General features: G+C 30.5%; 1 protein-coding gene across 1 annotated transcript; it reads right to left on the reverse strand.

The window, feature by feature from the left end:
- Window positions 1-730: 730 nt before the first annotated feature.
- On the reverse strand, window positions 731-6,971 carry LOC139852398 (ataxin-3 homolog). The gene is made up of 2 exons (XM_071841684.1): window positions 6,625-6,971; window positions 731-1,548 (listed from the first exon to the last, which is right to left on the reverse strand). The coding sequence occupies exons 1-2, from the start codon at window positions 6,868-6,870 to the stop codon at window positions 877-879; spliced, it is 918 nt and encodes a 305-aa protein (XP_071697785.1). The 5' UTR covers window positions 6,871-6,971; the 3' UTR covers window positions 731-876.
- Between the last annotated feature and the right edge of the window lie 12,967 nt (window positions 6,972-19,938).

Here is a 19,938-nt window from a genome sequence, read left to right on the forward strand (position 1 = left end):
CCTAACGCGGCGTCAAAATTTGACAACCCGGGCGTCAGTCGAAAATCTGACGGATCCAAAAGTTGTGTCAAATTTTTTTCAGCCAATCAGATTTTGCCACATATTTTTATATATTATTAATTAATAAATAATATATACAACTACCAATAATATTTTAGCACATCACCCATTCACAAATTTAACCTTCAAATTTGACACTCCTCTTTATTTAACATCATCTCTTGACCTTGCCACATCACCAAAAAATACATCATTTGACTTATGTCACCGCCACGGTTAGAAATAGTTTAAATATATCAATTTTTTGAAGTCAGGAAAAAAAGAAGAAAAAAAAAAAAAAGAGAAGGCAATATTACATTTCTAACCCTGGTTATGAACGGGACCAAATGACATTGTTTATACCATGAAACGACAATTAACAAAGTTACTTTTCGTATATTTGATCAATCCACAAATGTCGGTTAATATCTCACCTTTTCTAACCAAGAATACAATATTACTTTTTCAAAACTTTTGTTTCATCGAATAATGGCACTCCCTAAAATTATTTTGATACGAAAAATTTAACATTATTCTAAAATATGTTTAGCTTCATACTACGTATAAAAAAGTCTCAAACGGCATTGTCATAGACTAATACCAAATCTTCTATATCTATGATATATATATATATATATATATATATCAATTAATTAAAGAGAATGCAAATTCACTTAATTGGAGATTTTGAAAAAAAAATAATTTTTTGCCTTTATTTCAGTTGTATACATATCCATGAATTTCAAGTAAAACAAACAGCCAAGTCTTTACAATACAAGAGAGAGAGTTAAAAGGTCATTTTTCAACTAAATAAGTGTGTAACCTCATTCACTTATCTTATAAACTGTTCTTATTTTCAATTTCTGAAATACCCTCTTCACCACCACCACCTATGGCAGGGCTCGCTGGTGGTGTAGTCTCCGATAACACGGCTACTGTGGGCGGTGTAGTTGCAGCTGTTAAATCTTTGTTTACAATTTCCGGCGAAGAATCCTTTAAGCTGGCAGCAATGGCCGCCGCCAGATCATCATCTTGATAATCCGCAACGTCACCACCGCTATCCCTCAAACTAGCAGCTATGGCGGCGTTCAGATCATCATCTTCTACTGGCGGAGTTCGAGGTTGCTGCAACCGCTGTTGCTGTTGTTGCTGCCGCATCCGGTCAGCATCTTCGGGCAGCAACCACTGACCAAAACCACTTGATGCATCTCCAGATGTAACCGGACACTCTTTTGGGAAGTTACCTCGAACTAAAAAGATACTCCACCCGGAACCTTTTAGCGTGTCGAGATACGCAGAAAGATAGAATTTTGAGAGGTGTTCGGGAGCTGCGTATAAGCTGTCAAAATTGTACCATTCACCGTTGACTTTTCTGATGCAGAACCAGTGGTCTTGTAAATGGCATATAAATGCGTTCTCGTGTTCTGGGTCAACTTGAGCGGGTTCGGCAACGGGACTGTGGAGGGGAATTACTTGTAGGTCCCACACCTCCAAAGCCTTTTGTAGCACCTGACAATTGAGAATGTAAATTTAGGTTACAAAAGGGATTTTTTTTTTTTTTTTTTAATGTTCATAGAATGACCTGACATTATCTATTATCTACATATACTAAAGGAATCCAATTATGTATATGGATCTAAAGATGAATCTTAAATCTACATAGCAATATTATTCACCTACTATTACAAGATAAAAATAAACACTGTTACCAGAGACAATTAGAAACCAACAATTTGGATACAGGAAGGCCATAATAATTAATGATACACGGTAAGCAAATGAATAAAAAATCAAATCACCGACGTTTAAGCATTCAATTAACAGTAACATTATAAACTGAATATCTAATATCTAATATTTAATGGCAAATGGGGACAATGTAAATTGTAAGGATTGTCAACTGCAAAGAATGCTTAAGCCATGAACAACTACTTAGGGTCTTAAACTCTAGAATACTTCAGGAACAAGACCCATAAGTAGGGATGACAATGGATCAGAGATATGGATCAGGTGATCCATATCCATATCCATATCCATATCCATATCTATATCCATTTAATTTTTTAAATCCATATCAATTAAAATATAACTCATTTATCCATATCCGATGGATTATGCGAGTTAACCGATATCCGTTTGATGTTAAGTTTTTCTAAAGATATTCCTATTATGAAATGAAATCATCAAAGTATTTTTAACAAAGATATGTAATATATGTAAGATATATAAATTTTATACTATTCACATAGTTGTATATTCACAATCTATATATTCGATAATATTTTAGTAGTTTATATGTACAGGTATAAGGATATGTAAATGTATATGCATATATTTAAGTAAATATGTAATATATTTATATGTATATATGTATTTCGAGTGATTAATGGATATACCCGTGGGTGATAAATTGTCATCCATATCCGATCCACTAATTTTAAATTTTTTACATAATCCATATCCGGTTATCATCCATTTTAATCATCCATATCCATTTATCGGGTCGGATTAATATCCGATAGATCGGACATCCATTGTCATCCGTGTCCATAAGCTACAATTCAGTTACATACTTACATCAGTAACTGTATATATTTTGTTGAGGTGCAGATGGTACGGATATGCCCAAGGTTGTAAAATTCGTTAGTTAGAGACTAGTTGATTGGACCTAGTAGGGAATAATCGGCCAAGTCAGAGACTAGTAAGGAATTAGTCAGACGTTGACAACTTTGACCTTGAGTATATTTGACCTATTTTGAACACATTTTGACCGAATAAATCTAACTTTGAACTAATAAATCCGAGTTACACAGACAAAATTAGACTTTGATAACTTTGATAAAATTAATCGACCAACTAGGGACTAATCAGACTATTTCAAAATCCCGACCAGTCGGCCTAGTCGGAGACTAATCGGCTTCGTCAGGGGCTTCTACAACCGTAGCTATGGCACATATTGGACTCCTAACAAGTTAAAAAGGTAAGTATAAGTTTTCAAGTTTGTTACCATACATATAATCAGAAATGAGTTTGTTATTAGATGATTTCCTTCCCAGTTGATCTTGATAGATGAAGAGGAGAACTAAGATACTGTTTCTTACTTAATCAAATAAAAGTGAAATTAAGGGACACGACACGAATGTCACTCTGGTTGCAAGGCGAGATGTGTTATTCATTAGACTGAGGCCTAAAAATTAAAATATCTAGTACACCCAGTTGTAAATCTCCTTATTTCTCCCCGAGATCTCATTTTTGGAAGGCAGCCGAGACAAGATGTCCATCTCGCGAGATTTCTCGGTCAAGGAGGTCAAACTTGGTCAAAGCCACGATTTCTCGGATTTTCTCGCTCATTTCTAAGATTTTCTCGCAAAATCTCGGATTTTCTCAGATTTTCTTGTAAAATCTCGTAAAAATGTGTATAAAGATACATACAATTATTTATTTATATTAAAAAAAACTAAAAAGCCAACGTAAGTCAACGTCCGAGTTCTTCCCCAAATCTCCCCGAGATGCCAAGATTTCCCAAAAAATGTCCAAACGAGATCTACCCGAGATCCGAGTTCTACAACCTTGAGTACACCCATAGAATATGCGTTTAAAAACATATAATATATCCTCACTAATATGTGTGTGTGTGTGTGTGTGTGTGTGTGTGGCAATCTATGTTTGTAATTTTATATGCATATTTTTTGGCTGTCGAATCTTTATATGCATATGATATATCTTCACTAACAACGTCCGAAATATGCATCATAAAGATTTGCAATCAAGAAAGTAATTTACAAATAATAACTTCATATCAGAGGACCAAAAAAAAAAAAAAAAAACAATTTCAAACAGAACAAGATGTCAACACATTAATTCTTTTCTCCAAACTTCATTAAACAATAGTTATCTTGTTCTTCCATTTCTAAACTCAGTTTTTTCTTTACCTAAAGCAATAGTGATTTGTAGTTTTTGATATTTGTTGCCTTAAAAGTAGTGAATCGTTAAAAAAATATGCAAAGATAACATCATGCTTATGAATCGTCGAATTTAATATGGCTACGCATTTAACAAATTGATACTAACTTCTCAATGGATGAATATGAAACCTTTTAAACTTTTCACAACTCCACATGATAAAACACTTGCATGCATATATATTTAGATTTCAGTAACACCACGTCACATGCAAAGATTGAGAAAATTGACAATCCCACATATTAATTACCATGGATGCTTTCTTGTAGAGTTGCAGTAAACATCCATATTCAAAAGCCTCCTTAAACCATTTGCTACTTTCCCATTTCAAAAGTTAATCAGCTTTCACCAGTTGATATCCTTGGATGTTCGTAAAAAGACTACAAAAGTGTCAAAGGTTTTCAGTTTGTCGAAAACCAAGTGTCACGCGCCTATGCATTTTTTATAGTTAAAGTCGTGAACATTTTTGAGGTTGCCAAGAATACAACTTGTTGAATGATCTCTTGAACAATGAATTAGGCATCACTCTAACTCAAGGAGGTTGGTGGGTATTTATAGATACAATACACTACTCCCCTTTTCGATTAAGTCCTAGGATACAAGTCAATACGTTCTAAATGCTTAAATGAGTCCTAACACTTGTTATGTTCCCTGTGACTATCACAAGCATCGATAATAACTTTTTAAGTAGATTATATATAATTTGAGAGAAACCCGTTATATATATTTAGAGACTGTCAGGGTAAAACCAATTGTTTAAGATCATATCTATATACCATGCTTAACAACATTCCTACAACACAAATTCATGTAAGCCATGATCATTGTTATCAGCACAGCTACATAGTCTAATACGGTAAATATTAACTATACCAAGCACGCAATATCATATTAGCTTAATCAACAATGAATTATAAGTCAAGATTCTCATAAGGTAATGGTTGTAATATACACCTGGCCACTCATCCTTACTAATCTGAACAAATTTCACACCTAAAGTTCGCACGTATAGTGAAGCCATGCACTCAGTTGCACTTTTCTTAAAAAAAAATTGCAAATGAAATCTTTTTAAGAGAAAATCATTTGGTACCCTTATGTGTCTTCAAACTTGTTGAACTGCTATCATCTTTAGTAGCTTTAGAAGATTTATGATGCAATACAAATGTCATAAGAATTTTTGAGGCACAAATGGTTTACATAGTATTTTCCTTAAACAAAATTCAAATAAGTATTTAAAAAGGTTGGATTCTAGCAACTCGCCTGGCTTCTAAGCCATTGTAAGGCATTAAACAATTTGTAAGGGTAAAATCATAGTGACTCTAACTTTTGAGAAATGTATTATCGAGTAGATCTAGGAGAAAAAGTTATTTGCAGCTATAAACTTCTCATACCTATATGTCTCCATCTTCTATAATGAGGACTTGATTGTACCCTAATTTTGTATTTTTGGATATAATCCAAAAACTTAAGATAATAATCATGTTCAACCCTATTTTCCCATTTTTAAGTATAAGTCATACAAAGTGTTATTTAGACCATTCGTAACGGTAGGGGGCGTGAGTTGGGGGTGTGGGTTGCTTTTTGATGACTAGGACGTGTGAGTTGTTTGAGTGAAGTAGTGGTGGTGTGAGTTTGTGGTGTGAGTTAGTGGAAAGCTGATGTGGCATTTTATTTTTAATTTTTTCTGTTTTATTTATTTATTAAACCTTACTAATAAATAATACTCTATGCCTAAGTTAAAATTAGGGAGTAATATAATACTCCGTAACTAAGTTAAAATTAAAATTAAAATCAATATGCATATGTATGCTGATATCCGTATTTATTTTTATTTATTTTTATTACATACACACCCACCTACCTTTATCTTCTCTCCCCAATATCTATCTTCAACGACAACTCCATATCCATGGAGACACTGAAACTTAAATTTCCATTTTCTTCTTTTATTTCATGGTAGCTAGATATGACATGGGACCCACTCACTGCCCAAATTAGCCATCCAGCTTGCGTCACGTGGACTATCCACCCTCCCACACCCGTCTCTCTGCGCGTTGCCAAGCCACGCACCAAAATGCTGTCCCTCTTCCCGCCCTTCCCCACGCGCCGCTACTCCATCGGGGTGAGCGTGGTCGGTTGCCACGTCGGCTACCACAGCGTGAGCCCACCCCCGTTACAACCGGTCTTAGTCCGTACACCACCAGAATAATTCATACACCACAGAACATGCATAATAATAATGTTGTATTGTAAAACCTACTAAAGTAGTTTTAGTGGTGTATGGATAGAACTTCGTGGTACCCTTTCGGAATGTACTTAATTACTTATACACATTCCAAAGTTTGTCGATTTACGTCAAAAATCTACAAATGAACTATACAACTAATATTAGAATCGAAATTGGTTCCGCTATAAGTCTATAACCTAAAGACAAGTCATGAATCTATTCAATCAAAATTAACATAATTTTGACAAATACAAGTTTCTCTAGAACACAATTATTAATTTTGGTATCACTAACTAATTCAAATTCACTTAAGTTGAACTACAGATATATACATACACAATTAAATTATTATCTTAATTACCAAATCGATAATTAATTTTTGGTATGAAGCTGACCTGAATACTGAAATCACCATCCATAGACACATTAAACGATTCCTCCGTCGAGACGAAATCATCTCCGGCGGCAGAGCCTTCAAGCATCATTTGATGTTCTCTCCGATCGAGATCGGAAGCAAGAGCAGCCAAATCGATTTCTGAGAAAAAAGGTCCCTGTAATACGGTGTTTACACAATGAACGGCGCATAGCTTTGATTCTTGTACCTCGTGGTACAACATTCCTCCGTTGATCGTAGCTTCCATTTTTCGGATAATTGAAAAACCCTAGATTCGATTACGGTGAATTCGAAATGTTTGATTGGGTTTGTGTTACGGTTTTGACGTTCGAACAAGGGTAATTTAGTCACTTGCTGCCTCGTCATGGGAAATTTCTGTGCAACGAGATCATGCGGCGTACGAGTATTTTATGACAATTATCTGAAATGTACCACGGTTATGAAAGAGTTAAATGATATATTTTAGTTATTAAGTAAATGTAAATGTTAAAGACGTTTAGTTTAATGATACGTAGAATCACGGATTCCAACTAAGAAACTTGTCGTTGTTTTTATAAACATATTGATGTACTTAACTTGATCAAAATAAATGAACTACAACACCAATCGGATGCTAGCCTGTATAACCCGAAAACAATATCCAATATTATTTGTAACTTTGAAAATCGAAGTAAAACTTACTACAGTACCTTTTTTATTGTACAAAAACAAATACTCCGTATATCTTATCTTTATCGAACGAAAAAAAATAATAAAACTTGACCTTTTGTTTCTGCGCATCTTTTACGCCTCACACACCAAAAAAATCTTTGGAGTTTATTTATTTATATCTAATATATATACACTCCGTATAATATATTACATATCTTTAATTAGGAAAGAATTAAAGATGAATTAAAATAAAAACATAACCTTAATATTTTGACCAAATATACTTTAACAGAAAGATCATGTTTTAAAAAAAAGGAGTATTTGTTTTTATGTTGTTTTTTTTCTAATTTTTATTTATGTAATTAATATATTAATATATAAAATAATAATGATATCATTGTTTAAGTTATTAAATAATTAGTTACTATAAGTACAAATTTTTTTAATAATAAAATACTTAAGATTAATGGCATCATCTAAGTGACTTAGATTTTTTTCTTTTTATTTTTAAATTTTTCTTAACAAAGGAATTAGTCTAATAATGACATTATCATTATAGGATTTTAATAGAAACTATAGATAAACAAACATAAACATATATAATATAATATATAAATATAAATATATCAAACCACGTCAGTTTGCATTAGTGGCTATCGAGTTGCCCAATGTATTACACCACCCGAGTTCGATTTTTGACTATGCCAAATCGTTTCAGTAAGGGAGTGTGACCAGAAGATGTGTATAATGCGCAATTCACTTGGTACCCAGAGGGTGCGCATAATGCGTAAATCACCCGGTACCATGTCTCGTGATCGGAGGCTTCATTACCCGAGGTTTACTCTCTATGAAGGAGCCAATGTACACATTTATAGGGGGTTTACTCGCTAATCAAAATAATAAATACAAATATATCATCATAATTGTTGGAAAATTGTATATGAAACTGAAACAAATATACATATTATCACAAACGTTATAATAAGATTGTAAATATGTATAATAAACAAAATTAAAATAGAACGAAAAGTTAAAACGATCTAGCCGAAGGTTGAACCTGCCGGACTTGAACACTTGTCCGAAAGGCAACCGTAATGGGGAGACCCTGTTGCGGTTGAGTAGAAAAACTAATTGTGCTTGTGCATTTAGTTTTTTTTTGTGTGTGTCTTTCTACAAAGGCCAAAGGCCTTTATTTATAGTGGAAATCAACACATTATGTTTGCTCCCACTTTCCGATGTGGGACAAATACCAAAAGTTTCTAAAGTTTGCACCAAACAATCAACTTTTAGATTTGATATCTCATTCACTTTTAATCCGTTTTGGACACACATTAGATCGTTGTAAAGCCCTCATCAAGGACTATAAAACTCACTAAATGGTTATCAATATATGTCACTCGGCCATATAATTATTTTGTGTCCAAGTTGATGAAAACACACTTGTTTATTATCGATTTTTCAAACAATAATTACTCTTAGTTATTAGTTAGATATATTATTTCATTAAATTTTAACATATAATATTTTCTAATCTTGATGACGGGATATTTTCGTCTAATATATATATATATATATATATATATATATATATATATATATATATATATATATATATATATATATATATATATATCTCACTAGAGCATATGAATTTACAATGATATTTTCGTATTTTTGTTACATTATATCAAAACTATGAGATTACTGTTCATAGCATTATAATATTACTTAATGGTCTTTTAGCACCTTAGATATTTCTTCATAAATATTTCCAGGAGCTTCCTCTTCTATCTCTTCAACCAACATACCTACAACAACCATTTCCTCCATTAATCACTACCCTTTAAAACCACTAGACCTACCTTACAATGATGATCAGCACCTTCTGCAACCTAGCCACCAAGCTATTCACCTTTCCACCCTTAGTTTGTTTGACGAGTTATGCCCAACCTAACCCCACCACCACCGTTTTCCCACCACCATTAAATTGGAGTCGATGGGTTGTGACTACCGTTCTTAATATTTTTTCTTATCTTATTGTCCTCCAGTTATCCTTCGTACTTGCGTCCATTTTCCTTTTGAACCGATTACTGACGGTCACGGGTTAGGGTTTCGTTTTTTGCATACGATTCATGGCTTTCATTGTTTTAGCTGTACTTGGGATGTAGCGTTTAGCCATTTGAAGTGGTCGACGGTTTGTTACCTACAACGCTATCGACGAATGATTGCTAGGTTAGGGTTTCATTTCTTTTTTTTCTCATTTTTTTTGTTTTTTTGTTGTAATCATTGCACCTTATAGATGATTATATTCTAGCATGTATGGTGAGATATTTGTTGTTATCATATATATATATATATATATATATATATATATATATATATATATATATATATATATATATATATATATATATATATATATATATATATATATATATATATATATATATATATATATATGGAGAGGATCCAGTGAGAATTTTTTAGTGTGAGAACTCTAGGAACTCCAAACACTCCAAATACACTGAAATTCAAGCAAAAAAAAAAAGGGAATTCGAGCAATTTTAGTGAAATTCGAGCAAAAAAACACACGGACGGACAAAAATGGAGGTGGTCGAGCAAAAAAAAATGCGGCCGAACAATTATTTCATAGTCGAGCAATTTTTGGAGCTGGTGAAATGTAGAACATGCATGTAGAACATGTTCAAATTTTTAATTTTTTTCAAATTGGACCTGATTTTCTTCTAATTATAATTTTTAGAACATAAATAAGTTCAAATTTCTCCAAATTAGTTCGAATTTCACCATTTTTGTTCGAATTGCACACGTTCTACATCAAAATCAACTTTTTTTATTTAGCCCCTTAGAGTTTAGGGTTTAGGGTTTTCGTGTTTACTTCGTAAATGTAGCGACCTGACAAAATCGTCATTGACGGCGCCGTCTACTTAGGTCTCGTCACGTGGTCATAAGTCTTTAAAACAACGTTTGACCAAAATATGTCGCATTCATTTCAAATGTATGGATGTTTCAAGTTTACAAAAGTAGTTCAACGACTAGTTATATTACAATGTTTAAAGTACAAATGAAACCTATGCGACACAATTTAAAGTAAGTCAAAAGACGCTCCATGTATGCATGTATACTCTGTGACAACCCGGAAATTTCCGAACAAATTTAAACTTGATCTTTATATGTTTCCTGCACGATAAGCAAAGTCTGTTATGTTGAGTCTCAAGAATTTTAAACTATGTTCATGTGTTCAATTAACCCTTCGACTATTCTCAATGATTCACGAACAATTATATGTAAATAGATATGTATATATATATTAATTGAAAACGTTAACAAAGTATTGAGTATATGAAACCGTACATTAAACATATTGGTTTCAATATCTATTTGATGTATTTATTTACGAAGTTAAACGTTAATATCAAACGATTGAATTAACAGATACTTTTGTGAGTGTTATGAGTATATGTTGTGAGGTCCACATTGATTTAAGAAAAATCTATTCTTTTTAACAATATTCGGAATAAATGGTAAAGTGAGTTACAAGTGAGAACAAAGTATCAATTATCGAGAGTTAGTCAAAAGTTAGTGGGGATTCCTGCTTAACTTTCAATGCGTGCTTTACAATAATTTTTCGTGTATGTTGATAAGTTAATCATTAGAACTAAATATGTAAAATAGGATATAAAATAATTAAGTTGTAATTAAAATAAATTTATATGTAGATATATGATTTCTATATTATTATTATTATATATACATTGTAAGATATGTTAAAATGTATAAAATTTAATATTTAATATTCAATATAAGTTATTGTGTAATGTATATTATATAGTTATATTACATAAAAATTATTATGTAATATATATATATTCAATTTAATTATAAATATAGTTGTTATAATAATATTGTTATTACTTTCAATATTAATATCAATACTAGCGTTATTAATATTATTTTAAATATATACCCTATAAATACGAATTTGATATATATAAATTGTTATAGTATTATTATTATTACTAATATTATTATTATCATTAATAATATTAGTATTATTATTATTATTGTTATAAATTTTATAGCTATTATTATCATTATCATTAATAATAATATTATTATTATTACTATTATATTATTATTATTATTATTATTATTAATTATAATATTAAGAGTATTATTATTATTATTATATTCATTAATGAATAAGATTAATTATAATATATAAATTCAAATGCATAAATACAGATAAGTTATCAATACAGATAAATACAGATAGATACAGTTAAATACAAATATACATACGGATATTAAGACTAATTATATAAATACAGATATATATATTACGCGTTTTAATCTGTCCCTTAGTTTCTTTGTTTTTCTGTTTGTCTGTGAACAAGTGTCGACTAAATCATCACAGGAAAACAATCTGATCAAATCAATTTTTGTTCCAGTTATTCGATTATGATTCTTATTATTATATATATAATGTTATTAGCCTGCTAGGAAGAATATAAAAAAAAAAAAAAAAAATACAGAAGAGTAAAAGGAGCCGTCCCTTGTTCTTACTTTTTTTAAAAAAAATTCGAATTCGAACTCAATTTCAAAATCTAGTAATGCAGAGTTGCTAGAAATCCTTCATTTAAACTATCTGTAAAGTCTCAGATCCAAATTTCTTATATCGAATCTCAATTTTGGAGTCAAAGATTGGAAACAAAAAGTCAACCGAATTGTTTATGGTAAAATTCGAACTCGTTTTTATGTTTTAAGTCTAATTGAGGATTCGTAAAGTTTATATCATCGATTTAGAACCTTTTTCATGTTATAAATATAATCTAAAACTATCTAAAAGTTAAAATTCGATTTGGTGTTCATAGCCTTGTTAACTGTGATATTCAATAACATGAATTCGAATAAATTTTAAAAATTTAGAAATGCAGTTATGTTAGAAATCATATATTCAAACAATCTGGAAAATTTCAAACTTCAATTCATTGTATCAAGTTCTAATTTTTGAGTCAAAGTTAAAAATTTAAAAGTCAACTAAATTGTTCATTCAAAAATTCGAAGTCATACTGATGTATCTAATTAAATTGATAAATTATAAAGTTTCTAGGAACGTTTTACTATCTTTTTCATGTTATACTTATAGACTAAAACGTACTTAATTTTCAAAATTGATTTTGTGTTGAAGGGTGTTCTTCACGACTAATACAGCAGATTTTTTTTATTTTTTATTTTATTTAATTGACCCAAAATTCGTTACAGATCATTTACAATTAAATTTCAAACTTTATTTCAAACGTGAATTAGTTATTGGATTGAAAGTGGGGTTCTTTGGTCGATCAAATAATTTGAAGAAGTCGAATATATATAACAGAAATATAAAAACAGGTTAAATAAATATTGGGTGAGCATAAATTCAGGAAAACAGATTTGGAAGTATGGTTAGGGATGTTAGAAGGTGAGCGAGAGGTCTTGAGTTCGAACCTTGGCAGGGTCACTATTTTTTGGGCCGATTTTATGAGGTAGTCTTTTTCTTATTATTATTATTATTATTATTATTATTATTATTATTATTATTATTATTATTATTATTATTATTATTATTATTATTATTATTATTATTATTATTATTATTATTATTGTTGTTGTTGTAGTTATGTTAGTTATTATTATCATGATTCCTTAAATTTAGTTTTCATCATTATAATCAAAATAAGTAAAATGAGTATTATTAATATTAATATTATTATAATTAGTATGCACATAAGTATTAGAATTATAGTTATTATTATTATTATGATTACTATCATTATTATTAAAAACTATTATCATCATTTTTATTATTAGTGTTATCATTATTATAGTTATTATTATTATTATTACTAATATTATTATTATTAATATTATCATTGTATATTTAGTATTATTATTATTATCATTAACATTATCACCACTACAATTATTCTTGAAGATTTTTAATCTTAAAACTAACATTATTATTTTATGATTTTTATTACTAAAACTAAAATATTTTTTCTAATATATTAACATTAATAAATTATCTTTTTAAATTAATATTAAGTACTTATTTCAATTACTGAAAATAAATATATTTAAGTTATGATGAGTTATTATCATTATTATTATCATTATCATTAGATTAGTGTATAAATATTATTTTAATAAATAAATGAAAATCATATAAAAATATATTTTACATCTATATTAATATTATATACTATTTTGTTTAGTAAAATATTATTACAATCAAGATACAAATAATATATATATATATATATATATATATATATATATATATATATATATATATATATATATATATATATATATATATATATATATATATATATATATATATATAACAATGGAAATAATATATATTATTAATATCAATACATAACTTGTTCGATTACGATTACATGCTTTAATATATATATATAAATGATATAGGTTCGTGAATCCGAGGCCAACCTTGCATTGTTCAGTTCCATCGTATGCATATTTTTACTACAAAATATCGTATCGTGAGTTTCATTTGCTCCCTTTTTAAATACTTTTAAAATATATATTTTTGGACTGAGAATACATGCGCTGCTTTTATAAATGTTTTACGAAATAGACACAAGTAATCGAAACTACATTCTATGGTTGGATTATCGAATCGAATATCACCCCTTTTAGCTTGGTAGCCTAAGAATTAGGGAACAGACACCCTAATTGACGCGAATCCTAAAGGTAGATCTACGGGCACTAACTCCCCCCATACTGGAAAATGGTATGCTTTAGTACTTCGAGTTATTAATACAGATGGATTTTTGTTTTGAGGATATTCTATATGCATTATGTTAACGTCAGTTACCAGGTGTTCAATCCATATGAGTGAATTTTAAACACTTGCGAGTGTATGATTATTGAATAAATGAAATCTTGTGGTCTATTAAAATTATGGAAATGATTGATTACAATAAACTAATGAACTCACCAACCTTTTGGTTGCCACTTAAAAGCATGTTTATTCTCAGGTTTGAAAGAAATCTTCCACTGTGCATTTGCTCATTTTAGAGATATTACTTGGAGTCATTCATGGTATATTTCAAAAGACGTTGCATTCAAGTCATTGAGTTCAATAAAGATTATTACTAAAGTAAATGACAGATTAGGTCATTTATAGTTTGGATGTTATGGAATGGTATGCATGCCTGTCAACTCTCGATAAAATGAAAGTCTGTCTTTTAAAAATGAATGCAATGTTTGTAAAATTTATCATATAGAGGTCAAATACCTCGCGATGTAACCATATGTTATTGTATTCGTTCTTATGGATTTGGACGGGTCGCTTCATGTGGTATCAGAGCGGTGGTCTTAGCGAACCAGGTCTTGCATTAGTGTGTCTAACTGATAGATATTAAGATGCATTATCGAGTATGGACTTCGACTGTGTCTGCATGTGATAGTGCTCCAAATGAACATATATTTAGGCACAATATCCTTCCAATATGTAAAGTTTTTAGTTGCAATTGTTCTATTTTTATGTAATATTCGTTTAAATAAATAAGTGCGAAGACAAAAGAAGAAAACGATGTTTTGAAGACGTAAATGACCAAAAAGCTCAAATGTACAAGATACAATCCAAGTGGTTCAATTTATTGATGAGAAACGTCCAAAAATGATAAGAGTACAAGCCGCAAAACGCAAAGTACAAGATATTAAATAGTACGCAAAGACGTTCGAAAATTCAGAACTGGGACATGAACCAACTTTCAACGCGCGACGCAACGGAGCTAAAATTACAAGTCAACTATGCACATAAATATAATATAATATATAAATAATTCTTAAAATTATATATATATATATATATTATATTATATATTTAAACGTCGGCAAAACTAGAAAACAAAAGTAGGTGGCCTGATCCAGCTGGCCATGCGATCGCATGGCCAGGAAGACCATTTTTCATGCGGTTGCATGAAGCCAGAAATCTGGCCAGGTCCTATAAATTCATCATTTTTCGACGAGTAAAACATACCTTTTTCTTTTCCTTCATATGTAACGTAAATATATATATATATATATATATATATATATATATATATATATATAATTTAAAGTTTAATTTTAAGTTAATAATAATAAGATTATTTTAAGAATGTTTTACGGGTTTTAAGTTAAAATTCTGTCCGTGCAACGCTACGCGATTAATCACCACTGTAAGCTATGTTCTTCCTTTTTAAATTAATGTCTCGTAACTAAGTTATTATTATGCTTATTTGAGCCAAAGTAATCGTGATGTTAGACTAAAAATTAAGATTGGGTTATTAGATTTTGTACCATAATTAAGGTTTGGACAAAAGACCGACACTTGTAGACATTGGACTATGACTATTAATAGATAGGGGGTATTGTCTAATTGAGCGACAACTCATTGGAACCTGTCGAACCTATCTTCAAATTAGATAATCTAATAATTATTAAAATGATTATGTATGTCCTATTTAGTGACGTTTATACGACATCTTTTACGATCATTTAATTAATTATTTGGGTTGGGTAATTGATTATTCATTCTGATCAAGTGGGTAAATTAATTTTCATATCTCATTAAAATAGGGGTGGATTACATAAAAGTATAATTGGTGTAATTGTTAACAAAGTAATAAAACCTTGGATTACACGCAGTCGATAACCCGGTGTAATTATTAAACAAAGTATTAAAACCTTGTTACAGTTCGAATCCCTAATTAGTTGGAATATTTGACTTCGGGAATAAGGTTAATTTGACGAACATTTTATAATTATGACCGATGGACTATTATGGACAAAAAACCAGATAGGTATCAAATAAATCCAGGACAAAGGACAATTAACCCAGATAAATAAATTAAAATCAAAACGTCAAACATCATGATTACGAAAGTTTTAATAAGCATAATACTTTTATTTCATATTTCATCGTACCTTTATTTACTGTCATTTTAATTACTGCAATTTAGTTTATCGCAATTTAAATTCTGTCATTTATATTATCGTCATTTATCTTTACGCTTAAAATATAAAATCGAGAAACCGGTCATTAAACAGTAAAAACCCCCTTTTACTATATTATTAATATATATATATATATATATATATATATATATATATATATATATATATATATATATATATATATACAAATATAGTTGTAAAAAAATATAGCGTTAAACTTGGCTAGCTCCCTGCGGAACGAACCGGACTTCTTAAAAACTACACTACTCTACGATTAGGTACACTGCCTATAAGTGTTATAGCAAGGTTTAGGTATATCCCAATCTATATAAATAACTTGTGTAAAATTGTATCATTTCGCAGTAAAAATAATAACTATTTCATACACACTTCCCAACACATCAAGTTTTTAGCGCCGCTGCCGGGGACTAAGCGAAACGCTATAAAAAAATTAGTTTTAAGCGATTTTTGTAAAAATTTATTTTTATAAGTTTTAAATATTAAAAATACAAAAATACAAAAAGAAAAATAAAAAATATATATTTTTAAGAGTTTGTTTAAAATATAAAGTTTTTCTATTTCTATTCTAGTTTTTAAAAATTAAGTTTTTATCTATTTTATATAAATAAATTAAAAATAGAAAAATAATAAAAAATAAAAAGTATTCGGGCCTGGTACTGTAGCAGCCCAAGACCTGGCCTGGTATCCGAAGCCATGTGATCGCATGGCCCAGCCACATAAAAATCATGCGACCGCATGACCTGCTCTGACAGGTCTGATCCTCGACTGAATCAAATTAGGGTTAAGTTTAATATATAATTAATTATAATTAGGGTTCAATTAAAATATTAATTAGTTTAATTTAGTTTTATTTTTAGTTTTTATTAGTATTATTAAGTTTAATAATTATTATAAACTATATAAATTAATACTTTTATAAAATAATAATATAAAAATAATATCTTTATAAAATTTGTATTTTTATCATTTTAGTTATAATTTGTACTTTTATCGTTTATTTCGTAATATTTATCGTTCGCTATATAGTTTTAAGTTTAGTATTTTGACGTAGTAATTTTTATATTTCTAGATTTTTAGGCTTTGCCGTAAAATCCCTTAAGTGCTTTTTCTTTAGACTAAGATTTAGGTGCTTTAGAATTTTGCGACACCGTTTTAAGATTTTAGTACTTTTTAAGATATTGCCGTTTTGGATATAGATTTCCTTTTAAGCTTTAATACCTTTAGGCGCAACTTTTTAGATTTAGTATTTAGACTTTTAAGTTTCGACGTTTTTCTTTCTTATTTTTATTTTTCGACCTTTTATTTTTCGATGTTTTTCGACGCGCTCTTTTTCTTTCTTATTTCTCGACGCTCTAGTTTTTAAGACATAGAATTTTCTATTTCTTCTCTAAAATTTCAAAACGAAAAATTATTTTAAGCGGTTAAATTGATAGACATCTAAAATTTTCTGGTTCGTAGTAATAGTTGGATTTGTTAGTGGCGAGTTGTGGGCTTCCGATTTAAAGGGTCCTGGCTACCTGCTGCATCTATTGGCTATTCGAAACGTGGGCAAAATCAGAAAAGTCTATTAATTTGATAACTTATATAATTTTTATCTTTTATAACTAATAGGATATTCAGTGAATGCATTGAGCAAAACGTTCACCACCTGTAACTCGATCAAGACATCTAGCCAATATTGTCGCCGTTGATTTTTCTTTAGAATCGTCATCAAGTTGACCAAGTACTCCAATTCAAATTTTCGATAATCCATTTTTTAAACCCGACCTCACAATTGAGAATTCGGAGGATATTCAGGGACAATTCAGAGATCCTGAACCACTAATCATTCCTCCTGAACCACAAATTACTCATCCAGAGATTGTCGAGGAAGAAACCATTAAATCAGAATCTTCTAGTGATTCAGATTCTACAAATTCAATTATGGAAGTAACAGAACCTCTAAGTATGGAAGACCGAATGAGAGCCACACGCACGGGCCAAGGTCACGCCATTATTAAGCCAGACATTAATGCACCAGATTATGAAATCATGGGACAAATCCTATACATGGTAACTAATCAATGCCAATATAGTGGTACGCCAAAAGAAGATCCAAATGAACATCTTCGTAACTTTAATAGGATCCGTACTCTATTTAAAATCAGAGAAGCTGAGGATGAACAGATCTATCTCATGTTATTTCCCTGGACTTTAAAGGGAGAAGCCAAAGATTGGTTAGAATCGTTACCTGAAGGGGCGATTGATACATGGGATGTCTTAGTTGAAAATTTTCTTAAACAATTCTTTCCGGCATCTAAAGCCGTGAGACTTCAAGGAGAAATTGTTACGTTCACACAAAAGCCAAATGAAACTTTATATGAGGCGTGGACAAGATTTGGAAAGTTGTTAAGAGGATGTCCGTAACATGGTTTAGACACTTATCAAATAGTACAAATATTCTACCAAGATATCGACATTACTACACGAAAAGACATCGACATAGCAGTTGGTGGTTCTATTATGAAGAAAACCGCAACTGAAGCTTACAAAATCATTGATAACACAGCCTCCCACTCACATGAGTGGCACCAAGAAAAAGATATCGTTAGTTCATCTAAAGTGGCTAGAGCCGATTCTAGCCATGACTTTGATTCCGTTTTCGCAAAAATAGATGCTTTCGAGAGACGAATGGAAAAGATTAATAAAGATATTCATGCAATACGAATCAGTTGTGAGCAATGCGGTGGACCACACTTAACGAAAGATTGGCACATTGAGAAAACGATGGAACAACGTGAGAATGTTTCCTATATGAACCAAAGGCCGGGAAATAATTATCAAAATAATTATCAACCGCCAAGGCCAAACTTCAATCGAAATCAAAACATTCTTTACAATCCAAATGGACCAAACAATAACTCGTATAACCAACAAGGTCCGAATAACCAACCAACTCAAAACAACACTTTCAATCAACAAAAACCTATCTTGTATAAACCACCACAACAAACCGAAGAAAAAAAGTCAAATCTGGAAGAAATGATGACAAAACTAATGGAATCTCAAACACAATTTATTACATCTCAAACACAAACAAATGAGAGGTTTGATCAGTCATTAAGAACTCAACAAGCTTCCATTTTGAATCTAGAAAAACACGTAGGTACTCTTGCTAGCATGATGAGTGAGAGGGAACAAGGAAAGCTACCTAGTAATACCGAAGTAAATCCTCGAAATGAGAATGTTAACATGGTTTCAACGAATTGTGAAAAACCAGCACCAGAAGATGGGAAGGTTTTCGATGCGAGTAACAATGAGGAAGTTACGCCACCACCACTACCCGAGTATGTAAAGCCAGTGGTGGCACCATACAGACCACCAATCCCGTTTCCAAGAAAAAGAGTTGTGTATGAGCAAGTGATAGGTAATAAAGTTTGTGATACCTCTGGAAAGAAGAAGAAGAATAAGAAAGTGCAAGAAACAAAAACTGTAAAAGTAAACCCGGTAAAGACAGTTCCACCAAAACCTCCACCCAGGGTGGGTAATCTGGGTGAATTTATTGTTCCTTGTCTACTTAGTGATTGTGTCATGTATGATGCACTAGCAGATTTTGGTGCGAGTGTATTGTTAT

The sequence above is a fragment of the Rutidosis leptorrhynchoides genome, chromosome 6 (genome assembly GCF_046630445.1).
Source record: "Rutidosis leptorrhynchoides isolate AG116_Rl617_1_P2 chromosome 6, CSIRO_AGI_Rlap_v1, whole genome shotgun sequence".
Classification (NCBI taxonomy): Eukaryota; Viridiplantae; Streptophyta; class Magnoliopsida; order Asterales; family Asteraceae; genus Rutidosis; species Rutidosis leptorrhynchoides.

Excerpts from the sequence above, each read along its gene's own strand:
- LOC139852398 (XM_071841684.1), bottom strand. The coding sequence starts at position 6,870 with ATGGAAGCTACGATCAACGGAGGAATGTTGTACCACGAGGTACAAGAA. Across the intron at positions 1,549-6,624 it reads ATGGTGATTTCAGTATTCAG|GTGCTACAAAAGGCTTTGGA; the intron begins GTCAGCTTCATA and ends CTCAATTGTCAG.